The sequence below is a fragment of the Herpailurus yagouaroundi genome, unplaced genomic scaffold (assembly GCF_014898765.1).
Source record: "Herpailurus yagouaroundi ecotype Mexico unplaced genomic scaffold, PumYag 162, whole genome shotgun sequence".
Classification (NCBI taxonomy): Eukaryota; Metazoa; Chordata; class Mammalia; order Carnivora; family Felidae; genus Herpailurus; species Herpailurus yagouaroundi.
In genome coordinates, this window is record NW_024412403.1 from 73,800,500 (window position 1) to 73,817,936 (window position 17,437).

The 17,437-nt window shown below is 43.3% G+C and overlaps 1 protein-coding gene across 6 annotated transcripts in view; it reads right to left on the reverse strand.

Annotated features, from left to right (window-relative positions):
* Window positions 1–17,437, reverse strand: part of BDH1 (3-hydroxybutyrate dehydrogenase 1) — a 63,758-nt gene that overhangs the window by 15,096 nt on the left and 31,225 nt on the right. For 5 of the 6 annotated variants that reach the window (XM_040484916.1, XM_040484918.1, XM_040484919.1 and 2 more), the window contains 3 exons: window positions 16,302–16,428; window positions 8,895–8,967; window positions 8,161–8,271 (listed from right to left, as the gene is read on the reverse strand). In XM_040484916.1, coding sequence (XP_040340850.1) covers window positions 8,161–8,271; window positions 8,895–8,967; window positions 16,302–16,428 — 311 coding nt within the window. The remainder of the gene's footprint in view (window positions 1–8,160; window positions 8,272–8,894; window positions 8,968–16,301; window positions 16,429–17,437) is intronic. The other variant, XM_040484920.1, reaches the window with a different exon arrangement.

Sequence of the window (17,437 nt, forward strand, 5' to 3'; positions counted from 1 at the left end):
AGAAAAGACAGACCATGACATCAAAATAGTCAAGAAGTAGCTCCAACAGACATAATCTGGCAATGACCTTGTCCGGTATTTTGAAGAAAACACCAGTCACTATATCAGAATCACTGCCGTGGGGGTGTATGGAATAAGAGCACCCAGTCCAACCCCCTTATTACAAGTAAGGGGCTCGGGGAGGGGAAGTGCCTAGTCCCGGGCTACTGGCTGACACGGCACTAGAATCCAAGGTCATGACTCTCTCTCAAAAGCTCCTCTTCAGCACTCAGCAGCTTCTGTCCTGCAATGTGGAGTCAGGGAGCAGCCCCTGGGTCACTGGGTAAGCCACCATAATGGCACAGGTGTTTAAGACATGGAGAAGGAACTTCAAAGGCACAAAACATTCTGTGGCATCACAGCTCCTGCCAGGACCTGTTGAAGCAGGTCCACGTTATGCAGAGAACCCAGCTCCAAAGATGCCCCACCCATCATCCCCAAATCCATCCTGAAACAGGTTTTTGCATGCACTATCACAGGGAGTAGGCATTGGTATGGCTTTTGGAGGCAGCAGTTTGGCAGATTTGAATGAAACCTAAAATCTGTACACCTTTTTCTACCCAATATTTTCATATCTAGAAATTTTTCCTAAGAATGACTAATGAAAAGCATGCAAAGATATGTGTAAGACAATTCACTGTGGCTTTGATTTTAATAGCAAAAGTCACAAATAATGTGCACACATACGTTTTAGTTATTCTGGGGCAAGAGACTGCAGTAAAAACACTTCCCTTTTTTATATCATCCACTTCTGTCTGGTTTGAATCTATTATAAATATGTATTACTTTCATAATTCAAAAGAAGGAAAAATTAAAAAGACAAATAAACCCTCTCTGATTTGTGCCAGCACCATACTGTCTTGACGATTACAGCTTTGTAATACAGCTTGAAGTCTGGAAACTCTCTCTGATTTCGAAATATGTTCAAACAATGGCCATGCAAATTACTGTATTATTTGTGTTTATCTTACTGAACATTTACATTGGACAGGTATTGTTTTCACAGATATTAAACCTACTATAAAAAAATTCCTTCTCTGGATTCTTACTGCCTTCAAAATAAAGAAAAATATCTCATCTACTGAGAAGAGGCAGCAAATTATTCTAAATACCCATTCTTCCCTTCTTCTATAGCAGTAGAACCCCTAACTTTAAGCAGGGTACATACTATCTCAGAATATGGACTACATTTCCCAGACTCCCTAGCAGCTAGGTAAGGTCATGTGACTAAGTTCTGGTCAATAGTGAGCGTGAAGGTTGCTAAATGGCAACTTCTGGGTCACACATGCCTTTAAATACCAGGGCAGAACTCACAACAGAAGAAATGCAAATTAAAACTGTACTGGGATATATTTCTCACCAACAGCTTAAAGTACATGGGGTGCCTGGGTGGCTCAGTTGGTTGAGAGTCCAATTCTTGATTTCGGCTGGGGTCATGATCTGATTTGAGCCCCGTGTCGGGCTCTGCACCGACAGTGAGGAGCCTGTTCGGGATCCCTCTCTCTCTGCCCCTCCCTTGCTTGCACTCTCTCTCTCTCTCAAAATAAATAAAAGAAACTTCAAGTACACTGTTGGTGAAATTGTGTGGAAACAGACCTTCTCATACATTACTGGTGGGAATGTAAAGTTACACAGCCCCTATGATGACAAATGTGGAGATATCTTTAAAAAATGATGACATATTTTATTAACTCTTGACATAAGGGTAATCTCATTCCTAAGAATTTACCCTAAGATAAACCCCCAACAAATACAAAAATACACATGCACGAAGTTATTCATTGTGGCATTATTTACAATTGCAAGATATTGAAAAATATTCTAAATGTTCATATATAGGAGATTGGTGGGGTAAACTATGGTCCAACCACACAATGGAGTACTACAATGTTGTTAAAAAAAAAAAGTTAGGAAGATCTCTATGAACTCACATGGAGTGATTTCCAATATATTATAAAGTTTTTTTTCTAAAAAAAAAGCTCAAAAAGGTCCATGCAGGATACAAACATTTGTGTGGGAAGGGGAAAATGAAAGAATGGGGTGGGAAAGATAGGAGGTAGAAGACTAACACTACTTTGAATGTATTTTTAATATAATTTGATGTTAGAACCTTAATGTTTTACATATTCCAAAATTAAATTAACAAGAATGAAAGGAACAAAATACAAATAAATGAATCAAACTGCATTTAAAATAAAATAACGACAAAGAAAATAAAAAATTAATCCAAGTAACATTCATTTATTTTTAATTTTTTTTTTAACGTTTATTTATTTTTGAGACAGAGAGAGACAGAGCATGAACGGGGGAGGGTCAGAGAGAGAGGGAGACACAGAATGGGAAACAGGCTCCAGGCTCTGAGCTGTCAGCACAGAGCCCGACGCGGGGCTCGAACGCACGAACTGTGAGATCGTGACCTGAGCCGAAGTCAGACGCCCAGCCCACTGAGCCACCCAGGCGCCCCTCATTTATTTTTTTTAATGTTTATTCCTTCTTTGAGAGAGAGAGAGAGAATGACCAGGGGAGGGGCAGAGAGAGGGAGACACAGAATCCGAAGCAGGTTCCAGGCTCTGAGCTGTCAGCACAGAGCCTGGCATGGGGCTTGAACCCATGAACCACGAGATCATGACCTGAGCCCAAATCGGATGCTTAACCGGCTGAGCCACCCAGGAGCCCCTCATTCACTCATTTATAATGAACATCGTAATAGTTCCCATTAGGGCTCTACTGTCATTTAGTTTCCGATTTCTCTGTTGTTGGTAATTTAGGTTATTCCCAAGTTTTTATTATTACAAATAGTACTTCGATTATGGTCTTCATAGATAAATCTTTGGCTATATTTCTTACCATTTCTTCATGACTGTTTTCTTGGATGCTGTCCAAGAAACTTTTTTTTTCCTGGTCCACATAACTTCTAAACACAGTTAGTACATAAAAACACTTCAAAGAAATCTTAAGCTCTACTGCAGTAGACCTCCCTTCAGGACAGTCTGCTGCAGGAGCAGTTGACTGAAGGTCTCTGGCTGCCTCATCTTCAGATCCACTGTAGCATGAATGCCATGGCCACGGCCATGCTGGCCTGAGCTGCTCTCAGCCAGTGGCCCAGCATGGCAGGAATACTGGGCCATTCCTGGTATACTTTACTTGGAGACGCCTAATCGTCCCAAATGAGACTCTCGGACTGGACCGCAGTCAGAAATTCTGCCTACCTAACCCTCCTTCCTTCCCACTGTTTTTCACAGAATGGCACCACAATCTAAAGGATTTTCCTGCCTTTTCCTGCCCTATTCCCCTTTAGCCATTACAGGCACTTCCCAAATCAATCTCTTGCACATCTTATCCTATGGTGGCATCTGCTTCTTGGAGGAACTGAGCTGACACAGTTAGTAGGTTTTTGTTTGTAATGGTATGAATGTAGTATTCTGAAGCAATTGAGTGTGAATTATAGTATTAACCAAATGAGTAAATATATTGATATAGTTGGGGATCAAGGTTCAAACTGCAGGAAAAGGAAGACAGAAATATGGGGGGCACCTGGGTGGCTCAGTCAGGTAAGCATCCGACTTTGGTTCAGGTCATGATCTCACGGTTCATGGGTTTGAGCCCTGAGCTGGGCTCTGTGCTGACAGCCCAGAGCCTGGAGCCTGCTTCAGATTCTGTGTCTCCCTCTCTCTCTGCCCCTTCCCTGCTCGTGCTCTGTCTCTCTCTCTCTCAAAAATAAATAAACATTTTTAAAAATTAAAAAAAAAGAAATATGGAATGAGGGAAGCAAAGAAGAATGCTGTAGTGTTGAACTGGAATAGAAGGTCAGTATAACCTCATGAATTATACGTGCGTGAATGTGTGTGTGTGCATGTGTGCGTGCGTGTGTGTGTGTGATATTTATAGGAAATGTAGATAGGAGATAGTTATAAATATATACAGTGTGTGCATGTGTATGTACATGTGTGTGTGATTATTTATACATCTTCTAGTTCTGTGCACTGAGAGAGACAAAGAGCACAGCTGTTGGTTTCTAAATTCTGTTAAAAGGAATCTGGTAAAAACATTTCTACACAGAGAGATGTACATGAATGTTTATAGCTGCATAATTCACAATGGCCAAAAAATCCAAACATACCACCCAAATATCCACCAACTAGTGAATTAATTTTTTTAAATGTGGTACATCCATACAATAGAATACTATCTAGCAATAAGAAGAAGTAAACTGCTGATACATTCTACAACAAGGAGAACCTCAAAAACATTATGCTGAGTGAAAGAAGCCTGGCATAAAAGCCCATGCACTGTATGATTCCATACATGAGCAGTCCAGAAAGGGCAAATCTAAAGAGACAGAAATCAGTGCTGTCTAGGACTAGAGAAAGGTGTGGGAATTAAGTGAAAATGGACAGGAGGGAAATGTCTAAGTGATGGAAATGTTCTAAAAGTGGATTGTGATGAGGTTGTACAACTCTGCAAATCAGGAGAACTGTCCCTGATTACTTTTGCAGCCTCATGTCCCAATGCTTCCCTTCATATGCCCCCAAATTCCACTTGAGGAATTTCAAAGGATCCTCAGTTTCGATCCAGAACAGCATCATTCAGTCTCCACCTGGGACAGCATTATTCATTCTCCATAGCCCAGAACAAATGTCACCTCTGCTGTGATGCCAGAATCAATTCCTTCCTTCCATGCAATCTCATGAAACACTCTTTGCACAACCCTGAGAGCCCTCTTTGCTCTAACTCTTCCAGCTGTGTCTGTGCATGGCTGTCCCCTTACCACTGGACAGTGAGCTCCTCAGATGCAGGGACCGGGTCTTATTCCTCTAGAGAACCTATCAAGGCGTCAGGCACATCATTGGCATTTGGCAAATGGATGAATAAATGAATGAATGAACAAAGCCATGAAGAACAAGTGAGAATGAAGTGAATAGAAAAGGTATGGGCTGTTTTAAGCAACAGATGAACCAGGTGTTAGGAAAGCAATTAAAAAACAACTACAGGGGCGCCTGGGTTGTGCAGTCGGTTAAGCGTCCGACTTCAGCCAGGTCACGATCTCGCGGTCCGTGAGTTCGAGCCCCGCGTCGGGCTCTGGGCTGATGGCTCAGACCCTGGAGCCTGTTTCCGATTCTGTGTCTCCCTCTCTCTCTGCCCCTCCCCCGTTCATGCTCTGTCTCTCTCTGTCCCAAAAATAAATAAACGTTGAAAAAAAAAATTAAAAAAAAAACAAAAAAACAAAAAAACAAAAAAAACCAACTACAAATCTTGGCCCATAGTACTGGTATGAAATACTCAGCTTGAAGGAGGATTCTGGGAAGATGGTAGAGTAGGAAGCACCAGGAGTCTCTCCCCGCCCCCCTGCCCCAGATAAGTGTACTGGCAGAATCTGTCTGAAGTAACTATTTTGGAACTCTGGAGTCTGTCAAAGAAATGAAAGGCATCCAAGTTGGAAAGGAAGAAGTAAAATTGCTTTCAGATAACATGATCTTATACATAGAAAACCCTATAGATTCCCTGAACTTACTGGAACTAAAAAACGAATTTTTTTTTTAACGTTTATTTATTTTTGAGACAGAGAAAGACAGAGCATGAATGGGGGAGGGTCAGAGAGAGGGAGACACAGAATCCGAAACAGGCTCCAGGCTCTGAGCTGTCAGCACAGAGCCCGACGCGGGGCTCGAACTCACGGACCGCGAGATCGTGACCTGAGCTGAAGTTGGACGCTTAACCGACCAAGCCACCCAGGCACCCCTAAAAAACGAATTTAGCAAAGTAGCAGGATACAAAGTCAACACGCAAAAATCAGTTGCATTTCTGTACACAATGAACGATCTGAAAAGGAAATCACAGAAACAATTCCATTTACAATAGCATCAAAAAGAATAACATATTTAGGAATTAACTTAACCAAGGAGGTGAGAGATTTGGACAACAAAAACTGTGAAACATTTCTGAAAGAAACTAAAGAAGGTATAAATAAATGGAAACACATCCCACATTCATGGATCAGAAGACTTAATATTGTTAAACTGTAGATACTACCAAAAGCAATCTCCAGATTTAATCCAATACCTGTAAAAATCTTAGTGATGTTTTTTGCAGAAAAACACAACTTAAAATTCACATGAAGTCTCAAGGGACCCCAGAAAGCTAAAACAATCTTGAAAAAGAAGAACAAACCTGGATGATACAGACTTACTGATGTCAAAACTTACTACAAAGCTACATTAGTCAAAACAGTCTAGTACTGGCATAAAGACAGACATATGAAACAACAGAATAGAAGAAAGAGCCCAGAAATAAATCTTCACGCGTACGGTCAAATGGCTTTTGCAAGGGTGCCAAGACCATTCAATGAAAAAAAAGATGGTATTTTCAACAAATGGTGCTGGAAAACTGGAAATGCACATGCAAAAGAAATAAGTTGGATCCTTATCTAATACCATATACAAAAATTAATTCAAAATAGACCAAAGATCTAAATGTATCACCCCAAAGTGTTACAAAGTAAAAGGCTTAGAGAAAAACAAGACAAAACCACCCTAACTTTGGGTTTGGCTATGATTTCTTGGATATGACATCAAAGGCACAGGTAACAGAAGAAAAAATTGGCATAAAATTTTTTTAATCTTGTATATTAAGAGACACTACCCATGGAGTAAAAAAACAACTCACAGAATAGGAGACAATATTTGCAAATCATTTATATGATAAGGATTCAATATCTAGAATATATAAGTCCTAAAATTCAACAACAATACCAAAAATAAATGACCCAGTTTAAAACCGGGTGAAGGACTTGAACAGACATTTCTCCACAGAAGATAATGAGTGGCCAATAAACACATGAAAAGATGCGCAACGTCACCAATCATCAGGGAAATGCAAATCGAAACTACGATGAGATATCACCTCACAGGCATTAAGGTGGCTGCTATAAAACATCAGCCACAGAAAACAAATATCGGTGAGGCTGTGGAAAAATTGGAACTGTTGACACCATTGGTGAGAATGTAAAATAGTGTAGCCACTGTGGAAAGCAGTTCATTTAAAATAGAACTACCTCACTTAACAATAGAACTACCATATGGGGCGCCTGGGTAGCTCCGTCAGTTAAGCATCCAACTGGGGCTCAGGTCATGATCTCACAGTTCCTGAGGTTGAGCCCCACACCAGGCTGTCTGCTTTCAACATTTATTTATTTTTGGGACAGAGAGAGACAGAGCATGAACGGGGGAGGGGCAGAGAGAGAGGGAGACACAGAATCGGAAACAGGCTCCAGGCTCCGAGCCATCAGCCCAGAGCCTGACACGGGGCTCGAACTCACGGACCGCGAGATCATGACCTGGCTGAAGTCGGACGCTTAACCGACTGCGCCACCCAGGCGCCCTGTCTGCTTTCAGCACAGAGCCTAGTTCAGATCCTCTGTCTCCCTCTCTCTCTCTGCCCCTCCCCTGCTCTCTCTCTTTTTCTCTCCCTCTTAAGTAAATAAACACTTAAAAATAAATAGAACTACCATATGGTCTAGCAATTCTACTTCTGGTATACACGGACAAGAATTGAAAGCAGGGTCTCAAAGAGACATCTGTACACCCATGTTCACAATAGCTAAAACTTGGAAGCAACACAAGTAAGTGTTCAACAGCAGACGAATGGATAAACGAAATGTGACATATACATACAATGGCATATTATTCAGGCTTAAAAAGGAAAGATATTCTGTAATATGCTACAATACGGACAAACTTTGAGGACATTATGCCAGGTGAAATAAGCCAGTCGCCAAAAGACAAATACTGTAAAATCCACTTATATGAGGTACTTAGAGTAGCCAAATTCATAAAGACAGAAATTGTAATGATGATCGCCAGGGGGTGGAGTGGGGAAACGGGGATGGACAGTTATTGTTATTGGGTATAGAGTTGCAGTTTTACAAGATGAAAAGTGTTATGGGGATGGATGGGGGTAATTTCTGTACAACAATGTGAATATATTTAATACCACTGAAGAAGAGTACACTTAAAAATGGTTAAGACAGTAAATTTTATGCATATTTTACTACAATTTTAAAAACGCTACAAAACAATAAGTATGTGTAAAGGACAATGGTGACAAAGGTGACCCATCTCTTACCTTCATCAAGCAGCCAGCAAACACAAGGAAGCCTCTTGAATGCAGATGTTTGGCCAACGAGAACCCAAATCCCGAGTCACAGCCTGTGACCAGGACAGCTTTGCTGCCAACCTGTTTTAGAAGGTCATACCCCACGTTAGGAACCCAAGATCCTATGAGCATAGTGATCAAGCCTCTTCTGGGCAGTAACGATTAGTGCTTCCTGAGAGAGCCAATCCTGGCCCTGCCCACCAGCCTCTAGCTTTCTAGAGAAGCACCATGGTATAGTGGGAAATGCTTGGACTCAGAATCAGACCAGGTTCTAACCTTTCTGGCATCAGTTCCCTAATCTATAATCCCCAACACCACCATCCCCATCATTATGGTATATTGATCGTTTCTTACCATATGCAAGGCACTGTGCACGCATTTTTCTTATTTAATCCCCATAGTAACTCCATACTGTATGATTCTTATACTACGTCGCAAGTGAGGAAATAGATATTTTCTAAATGCCCAAGGTAGTTAGTTAGTGGTAGAGCTGGAACTGAAACCAGGAATGAGAGATTCCAGAGTCTAAACTCAACCCCTAACTTCATTTGATGGGGGTAAAGGGGGGGGCAGTTAAGAGAGTGGAAAGTGGTTCCAGCTGTCTCAGAAGCACTGAGGCCCTGCTCTGAGGGTGGCCCGGGGCCGGGGGTCGGAAGGGAAGGGCTCTGACCACCTGGCTGGTTTTCAGCTGGGCTGCCACTCACCGGGTTCACCTCATCAGAGTAAGTGCGCAGGCTGACAGGGACAGGGGAGGCGGAGTAAAGCAGCAGCATGCGTCTGCAAGAGAGAAGGAAACCATGAGTAAAGTCTGTGGTCACACCTGGCCCTGTTCCTGGGTACCAGTGAGCACCCCACTGCTGCCCACCCCAAGCCCCTGAGGACAATCTGCTGGTACTAGTGAGGAAGAGGACCTTTTTCCTCCGGGGTTGCTAGGCTGGGACAAAGTAAGCCAGCAGTTTGCAGCGGCCATTTTTGCCACAGTGTAAGGAATGGAATCGTCCTCCAGTAATGCAGCTTTGTTAACAAAGCCTTTTGCAAATTCAATGTCTTAACCCTTAGGTGTTACGCTGCTTCCTGATAGCTATTTTTCAATTAAACTTTTTTTTTTAACGTTTATTTATTTTTTTGGGACAGAGAGAGAGACAGAGCATGAACAGGGGAGGGGCAGAGAGAGAGGGAGACACAGAATCAGAAACAGGCTCCAGGCTCTGAGCCATCAGCCCAGAGCCCGACGCGGGGCTCGAACTCACGGACCGCGAGATCGTGACCTGGCTGAAGTCGGACGCTTAACCGACTGCGCCACCCAGGCGCCCCTAAACTTTTGTTTTTGAAATAATTGTAGATTCATATGCAGTTAAAAAATAACACAGAGACATGTCCTGTAACCCTTTACCCAATTTCCCCCAATGGCAACATTTTGCAAAACTATATAGCACAATATCACAATCAGGATATTGACATACCGTGAAAATACAGAAGATTTCCATCACCACAAGGATCCCTCATGTTACCCTTTTATAGCCACACCCACTTCTCTCCCACCTCATAGCCTCTTTAACCACTAATCTGTTCTCCATTGGTACAATTTTGTTATTTCAAGAATGTTATATAAATGGAGTCACACAGTATATATAACCTTTTAGGATTGCTTTTTTCACTTAACATAATTCTTTGGAGATTCATCCAGATTGTTGCATGTCTCAATATTCTTTTTTTATTGCTACATTGTATTTCATGGCATGGGTATACCACAGTTTAACCATTCAACTATTTTTGTTTGTTTTTGTTTTTAAGTAGGCTCCACATCCAACATGGGGCTGGAAATCACCACCCTGAGATCAAGAGTTGTATGCTTTACTGACTGAACCAGCCAAGTGCCCCTGACCATTCAACTATTAAAGGGCATCCGGAATGTTTCCAATTTGGAGTTATTACAAATAAAGCTGCTATGAACATTCCTGTACAAGTTTTTGTGCAAATCTATTTTTCTCTTGGGTAAATGCCCAGGAGAGCAATTGCTGGGTCATATGGTAGTTGCATGTTTAGTTTTTAAGAAACCTTCAAACTGTTTTGCAAAGTGGCTGAAGCCTTCTGCGTTACAGCAGCAACGGATGAGTGATCCAGTTTCTCCATATCCTCGCCAGCATTTGGTGGTCTCACCACTTTTATTTTAGCCATGCTGATGACTAAAAAAGATAATCTCACTGTTTCTAATTTGCATTTCTCAAATGGCTAATGATGTTGAACATCTTTTCATGTATTTATTTGCCATCTGTATATGTGTTTTGGTAAGATGTCTCTTCATGTCTTTTGTCTATATTCTTTTTTTAAGATTTTATTTATTTTTTTTATTAAAAATTTTTTAACGTTTATTTTTGAGAGACAGAGAGAGAGTACAAGCTGGGGTTGGGGGAGCAGAGAGAGAGGGAGACACAGAATCTGAAGCACAGACACAGAGCTGTCAGCACAGAGCCCGATGTAGGGCTTGACCTCACCAACCGTGAGATCATGACCTGAGCTGAAGTCAGTGCTTGACTGACTGAGCCACCCAGGCACCCCAAGATTTTATTTTTAAGTTACCTCCACACCCAACATGGGGCTTGAACTCACAACACCGAGATCAAGAATCGCACACTCCTCTGATTCAGCCAGCCAACTGCCCCTCACTATTGAGTTTTGAGAGTTTGTTACATGTTTTAGACGCTAGTTCTCTGTCACATATATAGTATGCAAATATTTTCTCCTATCCTGGAAGTTGTCTCTTCATCCTCTTCACAGGCTCTTTCGCAGAGGGAACGTGTTTCATTTTGATGAGGTCTGACATCAGTTTTTCCTTTTATGGGTGATGCTTTTGGTGTCAAGTTTTGGAACTCTGTCTACCCCAGAACCCAAAGATTTTCTCCTGTTTTTTTTCTAAGAGTGTGATAGTTTTGTGTTTTACATTTTAAGTCCATGATCCATTTTGAGTTAACTTTTGTATACAATGTGAGACTTAGGTCAAAGTGCTTTTTTTTTTTTTTTTTTTGTTTATTATTTTTAAATTAATTCAAAAATTTTTTTTTAATTTTTTTTTTTTTATAAATTGTTTTTTTTATGAAATTTTTTTTTTTTTTTTTTTTTTTGCCTAAGCATGTCCAATTGCTCCAGAACCATTTTTTGAAAATGTTGTCTTTTCTGCATTGGATTGCTTTTGCACCTTTGTCAAGTATCAGTTTGGCATATTTGGGTGGGTCTATTTCTGGATTCTCTTTTCTGTTTCATTGAGCTATGTGCTCCCATCTTGTTTTTCTTTTTCAAAACTGTTTTTGCTATCCTATTTTCCTTGCCTATTCATACAACTTTTAGAACAATCTTATCCTTATCTACAAAAATCTGGCCAGGATTTTTATACAAATTGTGCTAAGCTTATATATCAATTTGAGGGAAATTGACATTTTTACTTTTTTTGAGTTCTTCGACCCCTGAACATAGTATGGGTTTATTTAGATTGTTGATTTCTTTCATCAGCACTGTATAGTTTCCTGTATACAAATCCTGTACATGGTTACTGTATTTATGCTTCAGTAGCTCATTTTTTTGAGTTTTTAAAATGGTATTGTTTTAAATTTTGATATCCACAGTTCATTGCTAGGATATAAAAATACACTTTATTTATATTCTTTTACCTTGTGTGCTATCATGATTCCTGAAAGAAACCTATTTTTTCATGGTTCATATTTTTGTGTATTACTGAATTCTATTCACTAATATTTTAAGAATTTTTGCATCTGTATGCATGAGGGATATTGGTCTGTGGTTCTTTTTTTTTTTTTTTTAATGTTTATTTATTTTGAGAGACACAGGGACGGGGGAGGGGCAGAGAGAGCAGAGAGAGAGAGAATCCCAAGCAGGCTCCACACTGTCAGTGTGGAGCCCGACGCAGGGCTCGATCTCACACACTCTGAGATCATGACCTCGGCCAAAATCGAGAGTCAGATGCTCAACCAACTGAGCCACCCAGGCACCCCCTCTTTTTCTGTACAGTATTTGTCGAGTTTGGAATCAGGGTAATACTACCTTCCTAAACACTGCAAAGTGTTCGCCCTGGGTAGGGTTTGAGTTCCGGCTCCCTATGAGGTCTCCACTCATACTCCCTGCCTGGGAGGGGTCGGGATGTCTCACTACTGCTCCCCACATGCACGGGAGTGTGGTCTCACTACTGCTGAGAGGTTGGCAAAGTCCTGACTCTCCCTGACTCCCACCCACACAGGCAGGGTGCCTGATTACTGCTGGGTGAGAACAAAAGTCCTGGCCCCTCGTTGGCTTTCTCGGACACTACCCCTGATGGAGGGAGTGCGGTACCTCACTACAGCCTGGTGAAGGTGGAGGTGCAGGCTCAACGCCTCACCATCGGGGGGGAGGCCACAGCTTTTTTCTGTGGTGGCTGCCTAGAGTGCAGTGATTATTGTCCACAGTTTTCTGTCTTGCTAGGCTGGTCTTTTGGCTAAAGAGAGCAAGTTTTGCTGGGGTTTTTTGTGCCTAGGCTCACTGGCATTTTTGGGTCACCAGCCTCTTCAGCTCCAAGTGTGGGATAGATGAAGGGGAAAGAAAACCTAGAGAGCTCATCACTGTGTTGTTTCTTAGTCCCCGAGGTCCCTAGCTGATCTGCCTTCTTCTCTCCATCTTCTAGAAACTTGCTACGCTTGCTTTACATAATACCTGGGGGGTTTAGTCGTACCTTTTGGAAGCCAATAGAGAAAAGTACATCTACTCCATCTTTCCAGAAGGAGAAGTGCAGTCAGTTTTTAAACGAATATTAAACCAGAAATGATAAATGGAGGTGGTGGAGGCAAGTGAGCAGCTGGTAACAGGGGAGAGAAGGTAGGAGACAGACTTGTACTGTTTTCTACCATTTGAATTTTGTACTGTTAATATATTATCTACTCAAAACAAAGTTTTTTAGATATTCATAAAAATGTGTTATCCAACATTCTTCAAGAACAATGGGTTCACTAGCCAGAAACAAGGGTCCAGTAGAAAATCTGCCAGAGTAAACTCCTGTCCTTTTGAACTGTCATAGAAGAGTCTCTTTGGATTTTAAATCCTAGTACATGTTGGTCTCATGAGCAGAATGGTACAGTTAGAATGCTCAAAGGTAGTTAAATGATGTTATCCAAAGAGAATCACTGTTTTTTCCAAGACCCCAGAGGTTAATCTGCAAAAAAAGAACAAGGTGTCCGTCTGGACCAGATTATATGTGTCCCCCCCCCTGCAAGTTCCTTTGTACTACTTGATACTTTGAGAAGTAACAGAAAGGTCACAGCAAGAGAAAGAACTTATTTCCAACGGACTTGCCGCCAGATTTTTTCTCCTCTACTTCCGCATTCTCAAATATATTCGGACCCAGACTTGACTCTCTCTGGGTGTACTGTAGCAGGCTGTACCGCCCAGACCCAGCTGTCAGTGGTGTATTTCTTCCTCTCTACCCAGCACAAGGCTCCATCCCTCCACACTCACCTCCCAAGAGGCACAACCTTGACAAGGTGGGGGAGTTGGGCCAAGATTAGCATGTGGAAGCTCCAGCAACATGAGGGTACCCTCCTGGGGACTTCGTGGCTTCTCAGCCTTTCCTCCTTGGCCATTGCTGGGATCGCCTCGTCTGCTCCCATTCTCTCACTGGGAGGCTCCTGTAGCTGCTGTGGGTCCCTAGCTTGGGGCTACTGCTCAATTTGAGGGTTCTTGGGCCTGGAAAGGCCTTAACACCTCAATTCTCTAACTTTAGTTGACAAGCACCTGGGGAGCTTGTTACAATGCAGACTCCCAGGCCCCTCCCATTGACCTTCTGATTCAGCAGGAAGGGGCGGCAGCAAACTGAGGGTCACCCAAACCCCTTACTCCATCAGCTATGCCAGTCTCACAGGCGGTTCGAGTTCAACTCGGGACAGTCAGTAAACTTTCTGAGGGGTAGAATCCCAAAGAGGTAGCAGCCAGATTCAGAGGAGAAGAGCTGGCTGGCTGCTGTCCTAACCTACCAGTGCCATTAGATGGGGCAGGCACTTCCCCGAGGGCCTGTGGGAGAAGCCCCTGGTCCCCAGAGCACTGTCATCTGGGAACTTGCCAGGCCACATTTGAGATGCCACCCCATGCTGGCCAGGGCATTAATCCTGGCTTCTTTTCCATCTTACCAGTCTGTGTCTCTATCCCTTTTGTTCCTCCATCACGAATCAGCCATAATGACCGGTAACCCAGCTTTCTGCTGAGAGGAGTCATGACTAAGTGATTTGATAGGCTAACAAGATGGAGTCTAGGAGGGACAAATGTCAGGGACACAATGCAGCTTGGGAGAAATATGGCCTCACACAGCAGCATATGTGAAAACATAGTAGTCCGCTCAACCATGAATCACAAGTGATGTGACTGCCAAAAGAATCTAACGTGAGCCAAGGCTGGAAAGGATAAAGAAGCCCTTCTCCACTCTGCCTGGGTCAGGCTATCCTGGAGTATTACACGTCATGCCCAGGCAGGCAGTGCTGAGCACTGGAGTTAAGCCAACCGGTATGTATAACCAGGATCCAGGAGGTGGTGTCCAGGAGGTGGGGAACGCACCAGTAAGTCACCTCTCCTGGGGCAGGGCAGGTCATCAGGTCATTGTCCTTCAAAAGAGCCAGGCCCCATTCTCTCTTCAATAGGATGCTGCCTTTGTGGGAAGGGCCATTTTATACTACTCCTCCTCCTTCTCCTCCCCCCCCCATCCTTCCCCCCTTCCTCCTCCTCCTCCTCCTCCTCCTCCTCCTTCTCGTCCTCCTTCTTTCAGAGACAGCACGTGTGCATGAGCAGGGGAAGGGGCAGAGGGAGCAAGAGAGACTCTTAAGCAGGCTCCACACTCGGCATGAAGTGCAACGTGGGGCTCAATCCTATGACCCTGGGATCATGACCCGGGCCGAAATCAAGAGGCAGATGCTCAGCCAACTGTGCCACCCAGATGCCCCTATACTCTTCTTATATGAGGTCTTCTGCTAGTTGAAGCCCATCTCCAACCAAGCTTCTGTAGCCCAAGGAAATGCCTTTAAGAAAATGGTGCTAAAAGCCTAAATGCATGTTCTTCTAGACAGACATATTAATCAGTATAGAAAATATCCATCAATTTTCTAGCTGCTGAGACTTTGAATTTAACCTGACACCTAATTTCTCTCTTTCAAATATAAAGGAACAGAACGTATTATTTTTTCCTTGCCTCTGTGCTGCAAAAGACAAAAATGAGGTAACAGAGCACTCTGAACCCCCTTGGAAAAGGCAATTCCAGAAGTTCTCGAAGAAGAGCTGCTTGTTTAATTTGTACTTAATGCTTTCTCTAAATCACACAAACAGTTCAGTGAAGGCTCAGGACATTTTAGTTAACTGGTTCCATGTATAAGATTTAAAAAGAGCAATTATCCAGGAGATCAAAGTATTGGGACACATCAACGTTCTATGTCTCCATAGACATAGAACATTCTATGTTCCAAGAGGGGCATCACCTCACTTAGGTAGGACTCTTCAGACATGCACATCTGAGTGTAAATATGACAAAACATCACACAAACGCAAACTGACAGGCATTCTTCCAAAGTGTCAAGGTCATGAACAACAAAAACTGAGGAACTATCCCCAATAGGAAGAGACTGAGGAGACATGACAACTAAATGCACCGTGGGACCCTGGTTTGTACCTGGAACCAGGAAAATGTCCGTTTGTAGGCTATTTGGTAAAATTTGAATCAGGTCTCTAGATCAGTCCATCATATCACATCAGTGGTAATTTCCTGGTTTTGCTGATTGCACAATGCAAGGGAAGTTAGGTGAAAGACACAGGAACCCTTTGTGCTAATTTTGCAAGCTTTGTATAAGGGTAGTTATTTCAAAATAAAAAAGTTGAAGAGAATAAAACAGTGTTGAAAGATATTCTTCTGTGCCCTGTGAAAGTCTTTGTCTGCTGCAGGCACCTTTGGGTTTCCTTTGCTGGTAGACAGCAGGGGCTGGCAGACATCTTTGGGGGTCAGGCCTTAACACCTCCTGCATCATCCGTGTGTGAAGAGCTCTGTTTCGCCTAGAAGGTGTGACCTTCGAGGGCACCTCCATCTTTTAGTTTCTTACCTTGCTCCCTTTTCTCTAGCACACAAACTCAGGGTTTTCCCTGGGAGCTGTGACAGGGGTCTGAAGAGGCGGGCAGTCAGCATTATGGCCACAAGAGGTAGAATGGTCAGCCTCCTCCCGGGGGGTTCTGAAATGCAAAATGTATACTCAGCATTGCCTTGTTGCCTTCCGCGTTTACCTTTCAGGGGCTTAGACGGGAGTGGCCATTTTCACTCCAGGTTGTGAGAGTCCCAACTGGGCCTGTCTGTCTGGCCCAGGTCTGCTCAGGGCACCAGACAGTGTCCTCCTGCACCGCCTACATCAAGCTGCAGCTTCATAGGATAGAAAGAGTCAGGAGGCTGGGTTCTGGTTCTGGTTCTGGCTGTGCCACCAACTCCTTGGGCAACCCTGGGCAAGCCATCACCCATTTGTAACATGAGAAAGATGGCCCAGGCCAGTGATCCTAAAACCAAGCTAAGTAGCAACCGCAGGAAGGACTTGGGGACCTACCCCCTTGGGGATTCCAACTCCATTGAGTCCCATTCTCCTGTCTGTGTTCCCCACAACCTGCCGATCACCAATCTGTGGTGACCCAGGACACCAGCCTGCACTCTGTCTGGTCCCGTGCTTCCACAGGCAGCTCTTCCAGCCCATGGCACGTATCACCGGACTCAACTCTCCACCTCTCTCCCCCACCCCACCAAAAACAGGGTCTGGCTCTGAGCCTCAATTCATCAGTAGCTCTCAGCGCATGGAGACTAGAGCTAGAAAATGAGACACACTTCCATCGACCTAAATTAAAACACATACACACCCAGTTTCTCCCACCACCTTCTTCTGAAGTCAAATCAACCTTATTGCAACAAGCCCATGTACCACATGGCGTCACCTTAAGACTACTCATCGACAAAACATCATATGCATGTCATGCACATCATGACCAGTTGTGCATTATTAACAGTTGACTGGTGTGTGCATTAGTTGCCCTCCTGTTCTGGCTAACAGTGAGCCCTCCTGGCCCAAAGGAAGGAAGGGAGGCTAGGAGGGAGCTGAGCAAGGCAACGACAGCTGGAGGAGCTGTGGGTCTTTTCCTGGTGAACCTCTCTAGCACACCTGCCTGGGGTTAGGCCATTCTTATCAGGAATGAGGTTCTGCCT